At 40.5% G+C, this 24,058-nt stretch overlaps 1 protein-coding gene across 1 annotated transcript; it reads left to right on the top strand.

Moving 5' to 3' along the window:
• Window positions 1–17,547: 17,547 nt before the first annotated feature.
• Window positions 17,548–17,871, top strand: LOC142168313 (uncharacterized). The gene has a single exon (XM_075228976.1). The coding sequence runs from the start codon at window positions 17,548–17,550 to the stop codon at window positions 17,869–17,871; it is 324 nt and encodes a 107-aa protein (XP_075085077.1).
• The last annotated feature ends 6,187 nt before the right edge of the window (window positions 17,872–24,058 follow it).

Below are 24,058 nucleotides of genomic sequence, written 5' to 3'. Positions count from 1 at the left end.
CCAAATCAACTCCGAATTTACTGAAATTAAATTCCAACCACGCGTACAAGTCATAATACCTGAAGTGAAGCTACTCAAGGCCTCAAGCCACCGGACAACGCGCTAAAGCTCAAAATGACCGGTCGGGTCGTTACATTCTCTCCCACTTAAACATACGTTCGTCCTCGAACGTGCTAAGAACTGCTCTGGAGTTGTCCGAAATCACTGTTCAACAACTCGTGCACCTATCCGTGCCACCACAACCCAGTTGGGCATGTTAGCTCGAGTCAATCTGAAGATTCTCCCTTTTACTTAGTCAAATAAGCCTTAGTGCCAAATTCCAACATCCGGAATTCTCTACCAGGCATGTTTCCAACATACGAACACCGCATCAATCACTACACACTGCACCCAACATGATTTCATACCCTTACTTAATTCTTACCATGCACCGCATAACTCATTTGCCCAAGGCAATCTTTCCAAAGCACAACGGCTAAAATTTTCACTGACTGAAGCCCGTAGTGTACCTCACGACCAATTAAGCCTTGCTTTAACTCTCGCAATACTGCCACGATAGAGAAGACGTGTAGAACTCATAACCACCTGCCGAATCACAATTTATGGAGTCTCTCTTCCCGACAAGAACCATTACCTCATTCTGGACTGAATAACAATATTTACTCTTTAATATGCTTCATATAAATCTGATTGCACTGATCCCAGGTCCAATAATCGCGTCTCACCCCAGTACAAGCTGCTCAGACAATAAGCCACCTCAGACACTGCAAAAGCCTCATATGATCCCACAATGTGCTAACAAGCTACAGACGTAAATGCGATACATAAGGAAAACGAACTCTGGAAAGAACTACTCAACCCACGTGACTAATTAAACAACCAAAAGGATGTTATGAACCTTCCTCAGAAATGAGAAACAAAACACACAAGAATAGATATGGGAAAATGTACTCAACATCACACTGTTGCGGCGTGCAACCCGATCCACACATAATACTGTTGTGGCGTGCAACCTGATCCAACCATGATACCCGTGGCGGCGTGCCACCCGATCCAAACAACATATCCGTGGCGGCATGCCACCCGATCCAACCATATACCCGTGGCGGCGTTCCACCCGATCCACACATAATAATCTAAAGAAAACACACATCGAGCCGTAACACTTATACTCACGAAATGCCCGAATATCAACCATAAGCACACCAAGTGAATAATACAAATCCTGGGGAGATGGGTAGAGTGATACGCTATAAAAATTAAGCACAACTAAGGTGCGATATATGATCTGCATCTCAAGAGCCATCCTGCTCACATAATACCACAAACTATATGGGATCTCAATACGAGTGCGAATAATCAAACCGTCTCACAACCCACATGGCACAATAGAGTATTACATGAAATAGCTGACGACAGAAATAACATCCAAGGCCTGAAGACCCCTCCAAAAACAACTCTATGCTGAAATGAACACATCTGGCCTGATATAGAGCCCACATTCACATCTAGATCCATCCACGAACCTCAAGCCGATTCTGATCATACTGCACTGGCTAATAACCTTTCAAGGACCCACAATGACCTATTCACGACACATAAGAATAGCCATCAAATCCGAAACAAACTCATATGGTCCATAACCCAAGGAATAGAATGCCTCTCGGCATAAACTCTCGCACTTGTGATATTACCATGATCTCCACATTCGGTCTCAATTTTTAACAATCAAGTGACTGACATGTCACACTTATACAAATCTCCCCGTGGGGCATGCTCCCACGACCATTCCGCTCAGGTAGCAAGGTCCGCACATCCATACCACCAGTCGTTCTAATTATGTAGAGTGAGTCAAAAATCTGCAAGTCAATACACAAAGCCTCTTCCACATGACACCGATCTCAGGTGACGCTAAAGACAATACCAGCTTACTCTAAACATTTGAATTCTTCCCTGCTCATCCGAGCTCTTGACATTCTTGTCGACATCAACTGCAGCCTTGATCCTCAACTTGCCTTAGAAACAATAATAGTTCCATTCATTAACATAACGAAACCCAACAACACTCATCCAGAGTGACCCAATCCACGAGACCACATCATATCAATACCCATGAACTATCTCATGTTCTCCTTAAGCACTCAATAGCATCGCCAACTGGTACACCCGTTCTGCAAGACCTTCCTTGAATCCGGAGCTACTTATTCCCTTCCTTTAGTACTGCACCGCATACCCAATGATAACATAGAACATTGCAAGTCCTTAGGCATTGTACTCAAATTCTTGAACCCACCAGGACCACTGTTGAGATTCACCCACTCTGTCTTGGTCCCGAGTATAAGCCAAACTCTAGCGCTCTGCCAGCACATGAACATCCTATCAAAGAAGCACCCAACTGAATTCTTTTCCCTTGTACATTACTTCCACCAGAAGCAGAAACTCGGAGTCTTCTCTAAACTGAACATGAACCGATAAGGCCCAAGTATAGTACATATTCCTCCAATCATTTTCTCAAATTACCACTGATGTTTTCTTTCCTTAGTTATAATAACCCACCAATATGCCGATAACCAGAAACCTCACAAGTAGGCAACCATGCAATCCAATCATAGACAGTGGTGCTCTCCCACTTACTTGAAGCTACAATTACATAACCCCGGAACCCAACAATATTCCTCCTTCCTCATAGATATGAGCCTGCACAATTGAACTGCCAAATTTCTCGAAATCCTCCTGTTAAACATTTCGTGAACATTCTGAATCACTAGCCACATTCACATATTCGACCTCTTACTGGATAGCCAGTAGAATTCTTTGTAGAAGCTCCGTCAACACCACGAAATCAGTAAACCATCCTGATCTCGTGCTCATTCACCAGCTGTACAAGTCTGTTCACTCCCCATTGACATCAACTAAAGGTGCGATAATACATTTCAAATCCGAAGTCATATTGCATCCCTCTTCATATCAAGCAAATACTTTCTGTCGTATCCAATTTCCTCAGTATAGCAGCCAATATTCTGAATTAGTCAGTAGACCCAGTCATTGTCCACCATAAATACCAAATCACTCAAAACTTTCCCCAAGGCGTGTAGCTATCCTACCACAGAACCCATATGATACTCTGCCACTCTCCCACTTTGGTCAAACCCTCTCCTTTAAGCAGCTACTCGACTTCCGCTTCTCACACTTGGCCTTCCAGAAATTTAACCACCACAAGACAAACGTCTCTGTACCGATCCGCATGACTCTGCTAGACTCGCTCATGACTCGTGAGACCTAAGTGAACCTAGCGCTCTGATACCATGTTGTCAAGATCCAAAATCCATTAAAGGTCGTAATGGCGTCGGACATCGCCATCAAGCAAGCCAAAAATAAATACTTGATTTGGTTCTCATTTTAATTTTTTGAAATCATATTTTCCTTCGCTTAAAAAGTAAAAGATGGAATTCATAGTGTAAATAATAATATTCTTAACAATTTCAATACTGAACAACCCATAATCACCCCAAAATTCTGTGTCACAAGTGCATGAGCATCAACTAGGAATGTAAAATAAAATACAGTATCTGTCCAGAATAAAAATTTGGACAAGAGAAATATAAATACTCTGAAGGAGATTCTGTCGGTTGCGGGTCGTAATACGGAATGCAACTCGCGTAAGTCCCCGCATGCATACACGCCTCTGCTCTCACAAGGCCACTAGTCACATAGGTACCTGCACAAAAATGTGCAGCAAGTGTAGTATCTAGCCTAACCCCGGAGGAGTAGTGACGAAGGGTCGACATCGACACTCACTAGTGGTCCAATAACATCAGGTACAGTAAAGAGGTAAGTAAATATGAGGCAGAGTAAATAAATGAGGTAAACAAGTAATAAATCACGTGGTACAAATCCCCCCTCTTTACAAGGAACTCAAGCCCTCCATTAGAAATTCCCTCCTTAACCGGAGCATATATATAGATATAGTGGATCTCATCGGATAGATCGTCATAACACAAATCGGGAAAACTCACAGAAATACTGGCTTCTTGCCAAATATTACGCACGAATCCATGAGGATATGATATAGGAAATGCCGAGGCGTACGGCCCGATCCAACATAAATATTTAAGTTGTGCACTGCCGAGGGTCGAATGACACGAACCATAGATGCATCTATTAAACTGCCGAGGCGAACGACGCGCTCCCATGAGAGTGTGGTACCTAAATCCTGCCGAGGCTATCAGCCCGATCCCATAAGAGTGAAATACATAATCCTGCCGAGACGAACGACTCGATCCTATTAGAATAAGAAGCTTTGACGGGTCCTTGACCCCACTCACGAATAAACATGTGAGTTGTAATTTCTTTAACAAAAACCTTTCAATGAAGTATATATATCACGGAAACATGCCATAAGAGAAGTAAAGTTATTCGATGACTAATCATGAACTCATGAAGTCTCTACAATAGCAAGTCTAGTCTCAAGTAGAAATGTAAAATAGAGGAATTTAATAGGTGAGAGAATGCTCAAATAGTGCAGCTACATCATGATGTAAACCTAAGCCTACCCGGACAATAACATGAATGTAGCTACGTACGGGCGCTCGTCACCTCGCGCGTATGTAGCACCCACAATAAGTAGCACATATCAACATACAACACCTAGGGGTATTTTCCCCCTCACAGAGTTAGATAGGAGACTTACCTCGCTCTGAAATTCCATAACCGGCTCCAAAGCCTCTCTAACACCTCAAACCGATGCCTGTCGCTCCAAAACTAGTCCAATAAGATGCAACCCAATCAAAATATACTCTAATACTCATAATTAATAAATTTATAACAATTTTCAACTCCGCTCGAAAAATCGATGAAGCAACCATCGGGCCCATGTGCCCAGATTCTGAAAATTTTCGAAGATAACCAGTACCCATAACCTCACGAACTCAAATATATGATTTATTTCCAATTTCATGCCCAAAATTCGTGGTCAAAATCCAAAAATATAATGTTCTAGGTTTCTTTCAAAATCCCACAATTTTTATCAAATTTCATGCTTGAATCAATGTAAAAACCATGTCTTTAAATCACATTGTGAAGAAATCACTTACTCCATTATAGTTGATGAAGATGGCACTCCAAAATTCCTCCACAATCGGCTCACATGGACGAAATGAAGTGAAAATGAGCCAAACCCCTGATTTAAATAGAGCACACTGCCCAACGTTCATCGCACTTGCGGTGACCTTACTGCTTCTGCGGCTCCGCAGGTGCGGTCTAAATTCCGCTCATACGGTCCTCACTGCCCAGCTAAGAACTCGCACCTGCGGAAGTCCTTTTGCTTTTGCGGGCATCGCAGGTGCAACCTGCTCTCGCGCATCTGCGCATATTTATGCACCAGCGGCAGATGCCTCGCTCTTGCGCACTCGCAGTTGCGCTTCTCCAGTCCGCTTTTGCGGCTCCACCAACTCCAGCCCATTCTCGCTTCTGCGAGCAATTTGCCATACCTGCGATCTTGTACCTGCAGCCAAAGTTACGCAGGTGCGATTACACCTGAAACATTAAGTTTCAAAAATTCTTAAGTCTAAAAATCGATCTGTTAACCTTACGAAATCCACCAGAGGCACTTGAGACCCCAACCAATTATACCAACAAGTCCTAAAAAATAATACGGACTTAGTCGAGCCTTCAAATTATGCCAAACAATATCGAAATCATGAATCGCACCTCAATTGAAGCTTAATGAACTTTAGAACTTTAAACTTCTACATTCGATGTTGAAACCTTTCAAATCACATCCGATTGACCTCAAATTTCGCACACAAGTCACATTCGACATTACAGACCTACTCCAACTTTCGGAATCGAACTCCGATATCGCATAGTCCACTCCCGGTCAAACTTTCCAAAAATCTTCAAATTTCTAACTTTCGCCGAATGACCCCGAAATGACCTACGGACCTCCAAATCCACTTTCGGACGCTCTCCAAATACCAGAATTACCATACAGAGCTATTCCCAGACTCGGAATCCCAAACGGACATCGATAACATTGAAATACGCCTCAACCTAAATTTTATAAAATTTTCCCAAAATGCCAACTTCCACAATAGATGCCGAAACACTTCCGGGTCATCCAAAATCTGATTCGGACATACGACCAAGTCCAAAATCATCATACGAATACTTTGGAACCTTCAAATCCCGATTCTAAGGTCGCTTACTCAAAATTCACACTTTAGTCAATTCTTCCAACTTAAGGCTTCCGAAATTAGATTCCGACCACGCGTACAAGTCATAATACCTTAAGTGAATCTACTCAAGGCCTTAACCCAACGGACGATGCTCTAAAGCTCAAAACAACCGGTCGGGTCATTACACTATCGGCCACCGGACTGGGGACTGCCGACACTTCCGGGAAGAAGTGGCAACAGTGTTGAAGAATGGTCACCTCAGAGAATTCTTGAGTGACCGAGCTAAAAATAATTATGGTCAGAACAGGGGCGATTCGAAAACCTCGAAAGCATGAGAAGAACCCCCACGCCAAACAATTAACATAATCTTCAGAGGAAATGAAATTAACGGGGTCTCCTTTTCGGCAGCAAAGAATAAAAAAGTATCGATAACTCATAATAAAAGGCTCCGAGAAGACGATATCACATTTACGGATGAAGATACAGACGGATTACTGCTACCGCATAATGACGCACTGGTAATTTCTTTAAATGTGTTAGATTTTAAAATTAAACATATTTTAGTGGATCCAGGAAGTTCAGCTAATATCATATAATGGAGAGTACAGGAGCAAGCTAAACTCACCGGAAGCATTATCCCGACAACGAAATTCCTCGGTGGATTCAAACTTGCAAGCGTGACAACCCGGGGAGAAATTTTGCTGCTCACGAACGCTGAGGGAGTAATGAAGACAACTCTCTTCGAAGTGGTAGATGGAGATATAGGGTATAACATCATCTTGGGAAGACCATGGTTGCACGAGATGAAAGATGTGCCTTCAACATATCACCAATTGTTAAAGTTTTCGACACCCGAGGGGATTAAATAGATAAGGGGTGATCAACCGGCAGCAAGGGACATGAGTGCAATTTCGGTCTCCAGTAGCAAAGGAACGGAACGTGCGACATAGAAATTACTGGAACCGGCACCTGCCCCCGAACCAGAGGAAGATAACCCGGGGACAGAAGAGTCAGAACAATATCAGGTACCGAGGTATTTTGAAGTACCAGAAGAGACGGACATGACGAAGTCCACGATAGAGGAACCGGAGTAGGTTGTGTTGTTCGAAGAATTCCTAGAGAGGAAATTCCATTTGGTAACAGGACTGGACCCAGAGCACATGACTGTTTTTATTGAATTCCTTAAAATTAACGCCGATTATTTTGCATGGTCGCACGAGGCTATGACAGGAATCCCGACAGAGATAGTCGAATACAAGTTAAACTTGGATCCCAACATGCTTCCGGTAAGGCAAAAGAAGCACCATATTGCTGAATCAAGGAATAAATTCGTCAAAGAAGAGGTAACCTGTTTGCTTAAGATTGGTTCAATCCGAGAGCTAAGATATCCGGACTGGCTAGACAATGTAGTAGTAGTTTCTAAGAAGAATAATAAATTTTGCATGTGCGTCGATTATAAGGATCTTAATAAAGCGTGCCCAAAAAACTCATTCCCATTGCCAAGTATCGATCAAATGATTGATGCCACAGCCGGGCACGAGTTAATGAGTTTCCTTGATGCTTATTCTGGGTACAATCAAATCAAGATGAACCCAGAAGACCAGGAAAAGACTTCGTTTATAACGAATTTTGGTACATATTGTTACAACGTAATGCCCACCGGGTTAAAAAATACCGGAGCCAATTATCAGCTGCTCATGAATAAGATGTTCGAAAAACAAATAAGAAAGACTATGGAAGTATATATAGACGATATGCTCGTTAAGTCTTTGAATGCAGGTGACCACCTGAAGCATTTGCAAGAAACATTTGACATCCTGAGGGAGCACAATATGAAGCTTAACCCCAAGAAGTGTGTTCGGGGTCAGTTCAGGTAAGTTCCTAGGATTTCTAGTCTCACAAAGGGGAATTGAGGTAAATCCCGATAAAATCAACGCCATAGAGGACATCCGGGATTAATTATCTAACATAAAAAAGTCCAAAGGTTCACAGGGAGATTGGAAGCTTTGAGCAGGTTCATTTCCCGTTCATCAGAAAAATATCATCGCTTCTTCGCACTACTCAAAAAGAAAAACAATTTCGAGTGGACACCGGAGTGTCAGCAAGCCTTGAAGGAGTTGAAGAAATAGTTATCAAGGCCTCCGTTGCTCTCAAAACCAAAAGAAGGTAAAACGTTGCTAGTCTACCTTGCAGTTTCAGAAGTTGCAGTAAGTGCAGTTTTAGTCCGAGAAGTCGAAGGTACGCAGTCTCCCGTTTATTACGTTAGCAAAATTTTAACGGGAGCAGAAACTCGCTACCCACATCTGGAAAAGTTGGCCTTAGCTCTCGTAGTCGCCGCCCGGAAGCTGAGGCCCTACTTCTAATGCCACCCGATAGCTGTGGTGACTACCTTTCCTCTGAGGAATATCCTCCACAAACCTGAGCTCTCGGGTAGATTGGCCAAATGGGCCATCTAAATGAGCAAATTTGATATAGAATATAAACCGAGGACTACAATTAAGTCGCAAGTCTTGGTTGACTTCATGGCCGATTTCAGTCCGGGACTATTACCTCTGGCAGCCAAAGAGGCAATAATAGTATCAGAATCGACATCGGGAGTTTGGACCTTATTTACGGACGGAGCTTCAAACGTAAAAGGGTACAGGCTCGGAATAGTCTTATCACACCTTCGGGGGAAACTTTAAGGCAAGCCATCAGAACAATTCCTTTAACTAACAATGAAGTAGAGTACGAAGCCTTGATTGCAGGGCTCGAATTGGCCCGGGAACTTGACTCCGAAGTTATCGAAATCAAATGTGATTCACAGTTGGTGGTGAATCAGGTCTACGGAATTTTTGACACCAAAGAAGAACGTATGCAGCAATATGTAATAAAAGTTCAGGCTTTATTGTCACGATTCTGAGAGTGGTCAATTACTCATATCTCGAGGGAAGATAACACGGAAGCAGATGTGTTGGCAAATTTAGGCTCATCGACAGAAGTCCAGGGATCAGAATCAGGAACGGTAGTACAACTGATGAACTCAGTCTTGGACACAGATGGTTATTATGAGGTGAATTCGACTAGTTTGGTCTGGGATTGGAGAAACGAAATAATCGGTTATCTCGAGCATGGAAAGTTGCCCGAAGACCCCAAAGCATCAAAAGCATTATGCGCCAAAGCCGCAAGTTATAGCTTCAAGAAAGGCCAATTGTATAGAAAATACTTTCGAGGCCCGTTGTCCTGGTGCTTAGGATCATAAGAAGCTAACTATGTCATGAGAGAAGTCCACGAAGGGATATGTGGCAACCACTCAGGTGCAGATTCATTGGTGCTAAAATTAGTTCGGGCAGGATATTACTGGCCCCGTATGGAACAAGATGCCAAAGACTTCGTACAACAATGTGATAAGTGCCAACACTACGCACCACTAGTACATCAACCGGAAAAACTCCTACATTCGGTTCTGTCCCTGTGGCCGTTCATGAAATAAGGGATGGACATCGTCAGACCACTACCACCGGCTCCCAAAAAGGTAAGGTTTCTTTTAAATTTGACTGACTATTTTTCTAAATGGGTGGAAGCAGGTCCTTATCAGAAGATCGGAGAACGCAAAGTGGTCGACTTCCTGTAGGAAAACATAATTTGCAAGTTCGAAATATCAAAAGAGATTGCATACAACAATGGGCCGCAGTTTATCGGCGCAAAAGTTACAAAGTTCCTTGAAGATTTGAAGATAAAGAGGATTACCTCTTCACCTTATCATCCAAGCGCCAATGGTCAAGAAGAGTCAACGAACAAAGTAATTATACAAAATCTAAAGAAAAGGTTGGAAGCAGCAAAAGGCAACTGGCCCGAAGAATTACCTGGGGTTCTATGGGCCTACCGAACAACGGCCAAGTCAAGCACGGGAGAAACTTGTGTATGGAGTGGAAGCTTTGATACCGGTGGAAGTAGGGGAACCAACCTTAAGATATTTCTAGGCGAATGAAGAATCGAACAACGAAGCAATGCTAATCAACTTGGAGATACTCTAGGAACGCATGGACTTGGCGCATGTCAGAATGGCGGCTCAAAAGCAAAGAATTGAGCGATATTATAATCAAAGAGCCGACCTTCGTTATTTCAAAGTAGGGGACTTGGTCTTGAGGAAGGTAACTCAAAGCACCCGGGAACTCAACGTGGGCAAGTTAGGCCCAATATGGGAAGGCCATTACCGGGTTTCAGCTATCACTGGGAAAGGATCATACGAGTTGGAGAACCAGAACGGAGATAAGTTTCCCAACAACTGGAACGTGGCTCACCTCAAAAGATATTACTACTGACAAAAAAAGTCAAACGAAAAGTATGTGCTGCACTCTTTTTCCCTTTGTTCAGTTTTTGTCCCAATTGGGTTGTTCTGGCAAGGTTTTTAATGAGGCAGGTACGGAAAGCACACTATGAAGACAGCGGTAATAATACCTTTCATAACAAGGCAAACGAACAAGTTTCCACTCGGGGACGATTATATAATCTTTGCTTCGATAGCAAATTCCCACCGGGAAGGTAGGTTTGCTACCGAACAAAGGTTACCCGACCGTTCACGAGCACAAACCACTAGAGAACTGTTAGATATTCTTTCGCTCGATAGCATGGGTTCCTAAGGGGAAACAAGATATGTTGCTGAGTGAAGGATTACCTAGCAATTCACCAGTGGTATCTTCAAAGATACAAGACTTCCAGTGTTTCAATTCGCATTCTTCGCATTCGAACACTAGGGGGATTGATATGAGAATATAGCAACACTAAATGCCACGTCAACCGGGGAACGAAAATCCGGGAACATAATACATCATCGGGACCGGGGACTACGCAGCCAGCCCCATAAAAATAAGTTGTACAAGATAGCCACAAGTCATGGCAATTTCTTTTCTGCATAGTAAAATGCTTATGTACTTTTGAAAATAGAAGGAATAAAATGAAATGAAATCCTTTTGTTTTTATCTTATTTCTTGTCTGAACGATGAGTTAATTTTGTCATTTGAAAGTTAAACAAGTACTTCAAATGTTAGTGCCGTAATGAACAGGAGATGTCCTCTTCAAGAGCACCGTAAACATAAGAGGGCCCTCTCTTATAAAAACCCTCTCGTTAAAAGGTTGGTTCCAGAAAAATCAATGCCTGGAATCTAGAATGTCATCGAGGGAATATACATCCGAAGTCGCATACGAAAAAGACGCAAAAAGAAAACTTGCGCAAAATACTTATTGAAACCCTCACGTAAAAGGGATAATACTCAGAACCATAATGCTTCGAAGAAAAAGCATCCGAGATTACACATAATAAAACGCAAACAACATGCGCGGAATACTTGAGCAAGTACAAAAGTTAAAGACTTGCATGAATATTCGAACGAAAGTAAGACTCAAACGATACTTGAGGAAAAAATATGCTTTTATTTACAAGGATGCGTCAAAATGATAAAGGTACAAAATAGAAAAAGAAAGAAAAAGCTAAATTGCAGCGTCTCCGGAATCAGGAAGATGAGAAACATCCGCATCCCCGGGAGCAGTAGATGGTTCCACCGATGGCTCAATATTTTCCCCAGCTTGGTCTTCGACATCATCGCCTTCCGATCCTTCTTCAGTTTCTGAAAACTCGAAATCGGAATCAGAAGAACCTGGAGCATCAGACTGCGCCGGGAGTCCATTTTTCGCAGCTAACTCAAGCTCTCGGGCCTTAGCAATTTTGGCATCAATGTCAATGATACCAGTCTTGGCCTCTTCCAAGGTTTTTCTCCTCATTCTATACATGGAATAAGTTTTTCAACAATGAGGGAAGCCACTCGGCTTGAGATCTTATTTGAGTTGAGTAACTTTGGCGGAAAGGCTTTCCCGGGCGGACCTAGTAGATTTGAGACTGACGTCAAGCTCACGGACAGTTGAACTAAAGAGCCTATTATTCTCGATAGTTTTCCTGTACTTCTCTTCACTTTTGGAGTTTAAGGTTGCCTCCAATTTAATCACTCTTTCAGCGGAGGCAGCCTCACGATGTTGCAGCAAGAATGGCGTTCTAGACTTCTGCTCATTTAGCCTTGGCTTCATCAAATCTAACCCTCAGCGGCCTGATTTCTTGGCTAAGGGCTACCACTTCTTGCTTACTTTGCTGCAAACGAGCCTCTAAAACAACGGCCTTGGTAGCCTTGGTTTCCAGTTCTAAGAGGCAGAGAACAGTTTGGTCATGTTCTGCATCCCGTTCAGAAGTAAGTTCTTCCTTCTCACGAATCAGCCTTTGAAGGCCCTCAAAAGCAAGAAAGTTGGCCTACAAAACAAGAAGAGGTAAAACTTAGAGTATATTTGTTCGAAAGTAAAAGAAATAACATAAGAAGAAAGGAACGTACCGATGTGGCGTTATGCATAACATTGTTCAACAAACACTCCCCCGAGAGTGTCTGAATCTTCTCCCAGTCTTTTTCTGAAACCAAAGGCTTCAGATAGTTAGCGAGCTCCACCGGCCTCGAAAGCAAGTTGCACCCGGTGGAGACCGAAAGGGTAACACTCATCCCCCTTTGTGGATCTTAAGATGGGGCAACATAATTTTGCCCTAAGTTCCCATGAACTGGGGACTGTGGAGGAGGGACACCTTCTTCACGGTCAGGTGCGGATGATGGATATGATGTAGCAACCGTTGTTGGAAGAGTGGATGAAAATGAAAATGAAGTAGAAGTTGTTGGTGGTGGTGAAGGTGGAGATGAAGCTGATGGAGTTGAAGAGAGAGAAGCAACTGCATCAAATGCAGTGCTGGTTGTTTGATGCTCGCCAACCAAAGACGGTACAGACCCAGTACTCAGCCCCGCAGTACTGGTTACAGTAATTGGGGCCTGAAAGTGGGAGTTAGCATATTCAACTAAATCAGATTCTCCCCAAAGTGCTGAGACGTCATCATTAGTTGGTGCAATTGTCTCAACAGGTCGAGCATGCAGTTGAAATGATGAGGATCGTATCCTTTTATGTAAAGAAGCTCCCTCATCACTAGTTTCTTCATCATCATCGATCATCACAGTGTGTATGACCGACCCCGAAGGAGGACCAGTCACCATCGCCACCGGAGATGACTCGGGGGCATCTACCTTTGCCCTCTTATTCTTTTCCCCGACCGCAGAGGAGCGTCTTCTCTTTGGTTGCTTGTTCTCTGGCCGAGGACTCCGAAAAGAAACATTTGCGCCCGAATCAGGCCCGGAGATGCCTGTTCAAGTAAGTGCCTCCTGAAGTAGCCTCGCCGCATCAGCAGGGTCAGCCAAAACATCCTCCTCGGGGACATCAACTGAGCCCGCAGGTAGACCAAATTTCATGAACAAATCAGAAGGGTTCAACCAAGTTCTTCAAGTAGAAAAAATGAAAAAAAGTTAATTTAAAGTTACCATGATTGTTGGCCTTCCACCCGTATTTAAGGGATAACTCTTTCCACAAATGAGTTTCGGACGTTGTGATGTCCAAGATCTTTTGGGATCCATCAGGTTGCTTTAACAAATGAAGATTGAAGGATCAAACGAGCAATGAAAGAATACTTAGTAGGAAAAAATTGATAAAAGGGAACTTACGAGAGCGGTTCCAAGCAACTGAAAAGGATGAAGTCGTTATTGGAATAATGTCACTGGTGGCAACTGCAATGAACCATTCCATCCACTCACGGTCGTTGTCGTCATCCATGCTAGACACTAAAGCATGGTGGCCACGCTTGCAAAGGTTTATTATTCTCACGCAGAAGATTTTGGGGGAATAAAGATTCATCATATAAGCTAGGGTTAGATCTTCTCCAGTTTCTTGGTACAAACGCCGAAGGCAGACGATCGTCCTCCACACTGAAGGACTTACCTATGCCAAGCACACATGGTAGCGAAGACAAAACTCCGCAATTACAGAATCAAGCTCTCCTCTTAAAGAAAATGCACCCAAAGTAAAGGGATACGTAAAAAAATATGTAAAACCTTCCTTGGGAAGGGTCACTCTCTCCGATAAATCAGGAGCAATAATATCTAACTTAGGGCAGCGGCACTCCTCCTTTACATCAGGAATACTGGAAGGGCAAATTGAAGAAGGATATCTACTAACAGCCCATGTACGAGGGTTAGCAGTAGAAAATTTCTCTTCTAAATTCTTCGAAGTACTAAACCTTCTTGGGATGATGGATTCCACTGTTGGAGGAACGGAATCTTCAGTTTTGTTCTTTCCCTTTGAAGAACTAGCACGTTTTGAAGAGGAAGCCATTGGAATAGAATGAAGGAAAATTACTGGTTCGGAGAAGATCAGAGAATAGTTGGGAAATAAAGATGCAAATTACAAGTTAGAGAAATTATGAAGTACATAAGAGGAGGAGGATGCGTACAACTAAGGTTTTGGCGGCTAAATTCATGGCCATGATTGCCTCGATAATCGGCAAAATATTGTGCTGAATCGTGGAATAACGCGTGTTTGGGGTATTAAATGCGGAGAGACAGACGTCTAATTAAGCGTCAATGGCCTTCAAAAGGAATTATAGTAATTTCCGCCAAAAGAGTATTTCTACCAACTTTGCGGTAACACAAAGTTATGTCACCAGAAAGCAGGGGGACTATCTGTATAGGAAAAATACGTGGCCGCTTAAAGGAAGGACACGTGGAACACAAGATGAAGATGGCCACCGAATAGCTATTCCCCTTATCACCGGAAGAAATAACGATCATAAAAGGAGTATTAAATGCTTTTTGCGCCCGGTAACATTTAATACAGAATTTTTTGCAGCATTAAGGATGATGGCCCGTTACAAGGAATTTGGCATTTATGTCTAACGTTACATCTGCATCAATGGCCCTCATAATTGACATTAAAGAAGGGTATGATCCTAGGATTTCATTCCCTAGACATAGCTATAAATAGAGAGCTCTGTTATAACTGTAGGGGGAGGAATTTTCTGGCTAACTTACCCTACATTTTATACAGCATTTTAATATAATTTTATTCTCTCGCTTTTGATCTCATCATTGTTGTGCCTGAAAATCCTGTTCTCGGACTCATCAGCTCTGTCATTCCATCTACATTCTAAGGCTAAGTATTTTATATTTCATAAGTTATTTCATTATCCTTTAAATCAAATTAATTCACTTGTCTAGAAACCACGAACAAATTTAATTGTACCGTTTTACGGATAAACACTAATAAATATAATATATAGATTTTTCATTAGCATTTAATCATAGGTGAATAATATATATTTACACTTTATTCATTAAATGCTATATAAGGTTAAGTTGCTTATTTTGACATCAGATGTTATTTCCAAATAATATCACAAAAAATAGTTGACAAAGGTTATAATATTTTTGTGAAATAAGTTCCTTTAAGATATTCTATATATAGTATATCGTAGGAAATATGATCGACGATCACACTTTTTCTTCCAAATATTAATTGTCTTGATAAAATAAATTTGTTTCAGAAAACATGACATTTTGGAAAGAAGAAATCATTTATTAATATATATTTTCAAATCCACCCTTACTTCACTTAGTGGAGTAGTAATTTTTCTTTTTTTTGAAAAGAACATATGACATATTTTCTTCTTCTTATTTTACCCTTATCATTAACTACTTATTCCCCAAATTATTTTTAATATTTTTGAAATGCTACCATTATTATAAAAAAAAATTATAAAATGCATACTTCATTTATTTTTATTTTTAAAAGGAGTGCAAAGTAAAAACTGTTAAAAATGAACGGAGGGAGTAGTTTCTTTGACCATGAAAGATTCATCTGCATTAATTCCAGATGAAAAATATATTTTTATTTCTTGTTTTTTGTTATTTGGTTCCAGTAGAACTCGGACGAAGGGCGTGGGCGTTTTCTTCATTTACTTGTTCCCGATAGTAAAATAATGAATTCTTCAGTGAAAATTGTTTTCAGTTTTACGAGTTTTAATGTTTTCTATTGGTGGAAAAAATTAAAACAGTTATTCGACAAAGTAATCTTTTTTCTATCTTCCTCTACATTCTCCAGTGATATTGCATCGAGGTAATAAAAAGATTGAACGTAAAAATTCCCATCCAATAACAGATCTAGAAATAGTTTTTGCAACAAAAAGAAAATCCGGAAGCACTATATTGTCCTTGTCTTTTTCTTTGTTTCCTAACCTATATATTAGCTATCCACTTTGGATCCGACTAGTTTGGCCTCGTTTGGAGCGGATCCAAAATTTGAACTTTATGATTTCTTATCGTAATATCAAATTAATATATAATAATAACTGAGTTTACAATTAGATAGTTTTTATTTATATTTAGTAAATTTCTGTTGAGTATTGAAGTTTTGATGATTAACAGTGACTAAATGCTCAAAGAACCAGGTCATCAACGTAGTTGCTTAACTGTTGTGAAGAACCAGCTACTCAGGAGAAATAATCAGCTCCTCATGATTGATACTTGTACGTATGTACAAGACAGTAACTTTATCTCAAAGTTATCCAGGTCCGAGTTTGGTGGAAGAAGGCTGCTATAAGTGATAAGGGTCGTTGCTCAAGAAGAAATGGATAATTCAGTCGGAGACAAAAGTCCTAAATCTTGTGAAATCCTTGGAACAGTAGGAGTTCTATCAAAAAGGAAGCTGACTATGAATAGGACTCCTAGAAAATCTCAAGTTGTGTTTTAAATAGGATCGACTTTGGACTTCTGAACTATCCTTTTACACATCAACTAAAGAGTCATAAGTTGTTTACTTGCTTTGTATTCTTTCTGAGTCAGTCTAGTGAATGTGTTTTAGAAAATTGAGTTGTAATCAAGTTTCATAAGCAATTAAGTGAGTTGGAGTGAGTATTTTGCTTTACAAGTTAGAGTAATTTATGAATAAAATAGGAGTAGTAGGAGTCATAGAGAGTATTTAATTACAGTCTTGTAATTGATACATTTTGGCTCATTGTTCTAGTAGAGTTGGAGTTGAAAATCCTACATGGTAGGTCATGGTTTTTGCACCTTTTGAGCCAGGTGATTTTCCGTGTAAAATTATTGTGTTCATTTTATTGCTTGTTTACTTTACGCTTAAAAAATACGGTAAAGAACCAGGTTCTTTAGTAATTCATACGGGCACTCAAACTAACAATTGATATCAGAGAAAGTTCTCTCATTTACACGGCTAACACCTAGAGAGATCTTGGAAGCAAGATGAGTGCTCCACCCGGAATTAATGAAGGACAATCAACTACCAGGCCACCCCTGTTCAATGGAAAATATTACAGTTGGTGGAAAGCAAGAATGGAACACTTCCTGATAGTTGAAGACTATGAACTATACACCATAGTGAACCAAGGTCCTTTGATTCCTGCTAAACAAAATGCACAAAATGAAACAGTTCCTAAGGACCCCTCCAAATTGTGGCAGCATATTTCAAAATGATAGAGAAGAATGCAAAGGCGAAGAAAATCCTTATCTGTGGACTTGGTCCTGATGAGTACAATAAAAAATTTGTGTGCTCTAATTCGAAACAGATATGGGATGCACTCCAAACTGCTCATGAAGGAACAAACCAAGTAAAGAGATCAAGAATTGAGCTACTCATGAGAAACTATGACCTTTTCTCCACGAAGGAGTCTGAGCCTATCCAGGATATGATGACTAGGTTCACTATAATAACCAATGAACAAAAATCACTTGGAATTGTGTTTACCTCAGAAGAGTTTGTTAGCAAAGTTCTAAGAATCCTTCCAGTTTCATGAGAATCAAAAGTCACTGCAATCCAGGAAGCCAAAGAATTAGACAAAATCTCACTTGATGACTTGGTTGAAAACTTAAACACTTATGAAATGAGAAAGATAGAACTACATAAGGAAGAGACAAAGAAGGATAAGGCCTTGGTTCTTCAAGCGTATGAGGATAATAAATCAGACTATGATTATCCTAATCTAGAAATGTTTGCCAAGTTCAAGAGGTTCATGAAGAATACCAAAAATGCATCCAAGAGAGAGACCAGTAGTAAGCCCAAGCAGATCAACAAAGCTAACTATGATGGGTGCTACAAGTGTGGCAAGCTAGACCACATGGTAAAGAAATACCCAATGTGGGAAATTGAGCGGGGGAAAGAACGAGCTGAAAAAGAGAAACATGAGAAGATGAGAGAAAAGGGTTCCAACAAAGGAAAAATCCTAGACAAAGGATTTACTGAAGCAATGAAACGGGCATTCTTAGCAGCATATGAGTACAGTGGAAGTGATCAAGAGGAAGAAAAAGAGGATAAGGCTATAAGTCTCTATGATGTGATTGATGAACACCAAGCTATGAAGATAGAACCCCTAGTACAGCTTGGAATGCACATTGGAGGACCTCCTTTGTTTGATGAACACCACTATGATGAATGGAAGCTGCGTATGAAAATATTTCTTCAGGCTACTTACTTTGACCTATGGGTAATTGTCAGTCATGGGCCAATCCTCCCAACCAAATTAGATAGCAAAGGTAACAAGTGCAACAAAAGAGAAGAGGAATACAATGAGCAAGATTGTCGGCTAGTTCAGAAAAATGCTAAAGCAAAGGACCTACTCTACAGAAGCTTCTCTAGAAACATACTCCTCAGAGTATCCTCTTGCATCTCTGCTCATGATATATGGAGAACCTTAGAAAGTGACTTTGGAAATGAAAGCATCAAAGTGGCTTTGATGGCGATTGAAGAATACAAAACAGAGGAAGAAGTGATAGGAATGATGGCCATGATTGATTCTGAAACTGAAGATGAAGCAAACTAGGTAAGTATATCTGACTTGAAAGAAAATATTCATGTTATGTCTAAAAAATAACTAATGGCCATAATTGTGACCTTAATGAGTGAAATGGATAAAATGAGTACTGGAAATGATCAGCTAATAAGCAACATTTCTTGTGTCAAACTTGATATCAAAGATCTTGAATCTGACAAAGCTAGTTTAGAAAATCATGTCAAAGATCTTAAGAACCATGTTCTTGAGCTTACTTCTGAGTATGAGAAGTATCCCGATATACATGACAAAGGAAAAATGAGTGATTGCAGGATAAGCTTGAAAAGGAATTAAAAATTGCTAATGATAATCTTTATGATGCTGAATATAGAAATAAATTCATGCATGAAAATCTAGAAAAGGCTAATTATGAACTCTCTAGACTAAGCAAATGTCATAGATCTTCTGATGCCTTGAATTGGCTGAATGAAAACTGTAGGTCTAACAAATCTAGAATTGTCTATAGAAAACTAGTCCCTAAGTTTGACCCAAAGTATGTAGGAATTTCTGATAATAACATGTGCACTCATTGTGGAAGAGTAGGACACTTTAGAAATACTTGTCTTGTCTTAATTCATGCTTAGTTTAGAAACACCTTTGGTATTGCTAAAAATGTGAAAAAGAAAAGGGAGCCAAAGGTTAATTCTCCTATCCATACTAAGTGAATTAAGGTTAACAAGAAAATATCTTCTAATCCTCTCCCCTTCTGGGCAAGAAGGGATCTGATTCATCATTTTTCAGCAAAAAAGGGCCTAAGCTTGTCTTGGTTCCCAAAACTAACTTATGGATTTTGGTGCAGGCTAAGGTGAAAGGAAACAATCAAGACTAGTATCTAGACAGTGGATGCTCAAGACATATGACTGGAGAAAAGAAAAACTTTCTCTTACTGACAACCTTCCAATGAGGGAGTGTGTCATTTGGAAATGGGAAAAAGGGCCAAATAACAGGTATTAGAAAGGTTTGCAAATCACTCTCTTATTATATAGAAGATGTGTATTATGTGGTAGGTCTTAAACATAATCTTCTTAGCATCTCTCAAATGTGCGACAAAGGAAATGAGGTAAAATTCAATTCCAAAATTGGCATTGTCACCAAGATTGATACTGATGAAATTGTGTTAAAGGGTAAGATGCATAATAATGTATACAAGATATCGATTATGTCACTTCCCCAGAGTGATCACACATGCTTGAGTGTAGTGGAAGATGATCCACTGTTATGGCATAGAAGATTGTGGCATGCCAGTCTCTCTCAACTCAACAAGTTGGCAGCAAAAGACTTGGTCCTTGGGCTACCTAAAGTTGAGTTCACCTCTGACAAGGTACGTGATGCATGTGTTAGAGGGAAACATGTTAGGTCATCCTTTAAGTCTAAAAGGTTTGTAAGTACTTCTAAACCTCTGGAACTCCTTCACATGGACCTATGTGGACCAATGAGAATGAGGAGCAGAGGAGGTACAAGTATGTGTTTATAATTATTGATGACTTCTCCAGGTATACCTGGACTTTGTTTGTGGGATCCAAAGATGAAACATTTGATGTTTTCTGTGTATTTGTCAGAATGATTCAACAAAAGCTAGGGTGCAATGTTTTAAGTACAAGAACTGACCATGGAGCTGAATTTGAAAATTCAAAATTCCTTGAGTTCTGTGGCTCACATGGTATTGACCATAATTTCTCTACTCCTAGAACCCTACAATAAAATGGGGTTGTAGAAAGAAAGAATAGATCCTTAGAAGATATGGGGAGGACCATGTTGATTGCAAGTGGACTGCCTAAGAGTTTCTGAGCTGAGGCAATCAATACTACTTGTTACCTGCTAAATAGATGCGTGATCAGACCCATTCTTAAGAAAAATCCCTATGAGTTACTTCGAGCAAGAAAACCCAACATCACTCACTTGAGAGCCGTTAGGTGCAAATGTTTTGTGCATGATAATGGGAAAGAAGATCTAGGTAAGTTTTATGACAGAAGTGATGAGGGAATTTTCTTGGGTTACTCTCCACATAGTAGGGCCTATAAAGTTTTTAATAAAAGAACTATGTGTGTGGAAGAAAATATTCATATTAATTTTGATAAATCTAATGATTTGAATGAGAAAGGTCTGCAGGATAAAGATTAAAATCCACTACAGGTCGTGATGGCGCCCAACGTCGTCTTCAAGCAAGCCAACGGTGAATCATCCAAATAATTACTCATTTTATTACTTTTGAAATTATAAACTTTGTTAAATAAGGGATTTAATATAATTAAAATCATGGATACATACAATATTAGTAAGGTGCAAAATAAAAGGTGACAATATTAAAGCAAAATTGTTAACGTCGACTAGCATATCCCAAAACCCAGTGTCACAAGTGCATGAGCATCTACTAGAAGGTACAATAACAATACAACATCTGTCTGGAATACAAGTTAGACAGGAAAAATGTAAATAATTCTGATAGAGACTCTATACGTTGTGGATCGTAACATGGGTGCATCTCACCGTAAAGTCCCCGCAATAGTCGTGCCTCTACGTCCAAAAGCCCATCGAAAAAATATATATTCCTGCACAATAAGTGCAGAAGTGTAGCATGAGTACATAAATCAATGCGTACCCAGTAAGTATCTAGCCTAACCCCGGAAAGGTAGTGACGAGGGGTCGACATCGACACTTACTAGTGGTCAAATAAATCAAGTACAACAAAAAGTAAACAAGTATGAGACATGTTAATTAAACAGTGTAAACAAGTACAGGTACGTGGTACGATTCTCCTCTGAACAATGAACATAAGTTCTCAAATATCAGTTACCTCCTCAACCAGAGTTTATATATAATATGGTCCCCACCAAATGGGTCGTCATGACTCAAACCAATAAATCTCATAGATACAGTGGCTTTTTATCAGATATAATGCACGATTCTAACGAGGCGAATGGCCCGCTCCCATTAGAGTGTTTTTATAACGTTGTTGAGGCGAACGACCCGATCCCATTAGAGTGTTTTATAGAAATGCCGAGGCGAACAGCCCGATCCCATAAGAATAATAATTCTACAGGCGAACGACCCGATCCCATAAGAATAATGATACTGCCGAGGCGAACGGCCCGATCCCATAAGAATAATGATACTGCCAAGGCGAACGGCTTGATCCCATAAGAATAATGATACTGCCGAGATGAACGACCCGATCCCATAAGAATAATGATACTACCGAGGCGAACGGCTCGATCCCATAAGAATAAGATGCTTTAACGGGTCCATGACCCCACTCATGAATAAACGTGTGAGTTATGAACTTTGAGGAAAGTTTTTCGATGAAAACGCATAACACGGGAGAAATTCATAAGGGAAGCACAATTATTCTGCGGCTAATCAAGTAGCTCGTCAAATCTCTACAGTAGTGAGTCTATCACTTTACGGAAGCCTAGTCTCAAGTCGTAACACAAAATAAAGGAATTAAATAGGCAATGTGTCACGATCCAAAATCTAACCATAGTCGTGATGGCGCCTATCGTGTTACAAGGCAAGACTATTTCCCAAAATATTACTACTAAATCGATTATAAGAATTTAATAAAACAATACCAAAATTTGAATTTCTCATAAACTAAATCAACTCTAAATATAATATAGAAAATACAGAAACGGGCCCCAAACATTGGGGTGTCACTAAGTCATGAGCATCTAAAACTATGAACTAAGATATATAAACTGTCTAACTGTCCAAAAGAAGAAATGACAAGAGGAGTAACAAGGTCATGCGGACGCCAACAGCTACCTTGCAGTCTCCAAAGATAGTCGGCCTGAACTCAACGATTGCCGCCCTCTAACTCACCCGGATCTGCACATAAAGTGCAGGGTACAGTTTGAGTACAACCGATTCAGTAGTAACATAAATAACTAAGGAACTGAGAAGTAGTGACGAGATAAGCAGAATAATTCAATTATTATTTCCACAATTAAGTACAAACAGGAGTAGACAAGTAATTTCATAAATCAGTAAGACTACAAGGAAAATTAGCAGGTAAATGCCGCAACAACAAAAGTAAATGCAACCTCACAGCAATGTCACTCCATCACTCAACACTCGCACTCAGCACTCAACGCTCAACACTCTGCGCTCACTGGGGGTGTGTACAGACTCCGGAGGGGATCCCAAAGCCCAAGCACTAAGCACGGATAACTCATGTGCCATCATATCAATACCTGGATCCGCACGATCAACTCATATGCTACGCGGACAACACACGCGCTATGGTATCAATACCTGGACTCGCACGGTCAACTCACGTGCTACGCGAATAACTCACGCGCTATGGTATTAATATCCTCACAACCAGGCCCTCCGCCTCACTCAATCATGTACCTCACTAGCCTCATCATCATCAACAAATAAGGGAACACAACCCACATCAAGTATCACAACATATTAGCAAATAATAGAGACTGAGGTAAACATGTACAATAATTTCTATGACTGAGTACAAATAATGTAAGAATGAATAAAGCCTAAGCATGATCTCTAACATGAAGGCAGACAAGTTCAACAATAATTAACTACGCAAACACATATAATGGCCACGAGGCCTCACCAGACAGACCAAGTCTCAATCCATCGAGGTCTACACCCACACACCTGTCACCTAGCGTGGGTATCACCTCCAAATAGTCATACGATATCAAATTCTTCGGGTTTATACCCTCAAAGCCAGAGTTAAAACTATTACTTACCATAGCAACGTAAAATCCTATTCCGAGATGCCCTCATCTCTGGACTCGATCTCTGGGCCCACGTATGGAAATCAATCAAAAATAATAATAAACCTCGTCCTTTCCCGAGTCTAACCATATAAAATTCATCAAAATCGGACTCAGTTTGGTCCCTTAAATCCTCACTTAATCTCTCCAAAACTCAAACCCTAACTCCCTCATTTTCACTTTGAAATCATCAATCAAATCCCAAAAACGAAGATGGATTCATGAAATATAAGCAAAACTGAGTAGAGAACACTTACCCCAATCTTTATTGTGAAAATCGCCCCCAAAATCGCCCAAATCCGAGCTCCCCAACTCAAAATATGACCGAATGAACAAACCCTCATTTTATATATTTTGTTTCTAGCTATTCTACCTCGTTTTTCATGCCAAACGATCCAGAAACTCGATTTTTA

The sequence above is a fragment of the Nicotiana tabacum genome, chromosome 13 (genome assembly GCF_000715075.1).
Source record: "Nicotiana tabacum cultivar K326 chromosome 13, ASM71507v2, whole genome shotgun sequence".
Lineage (NCBI taxonomy): Eukaryota > Viridiplantae > Streptophyta > Magnoliopsida > Solanales > Solanaceae > Nicotiana > Nicotiana tabacum.
The sequence above is the reverse complement of the archived record's forward strand: the minus strand, read 5'-3'. Positions and strand labels throughout refer to the sequence as shown.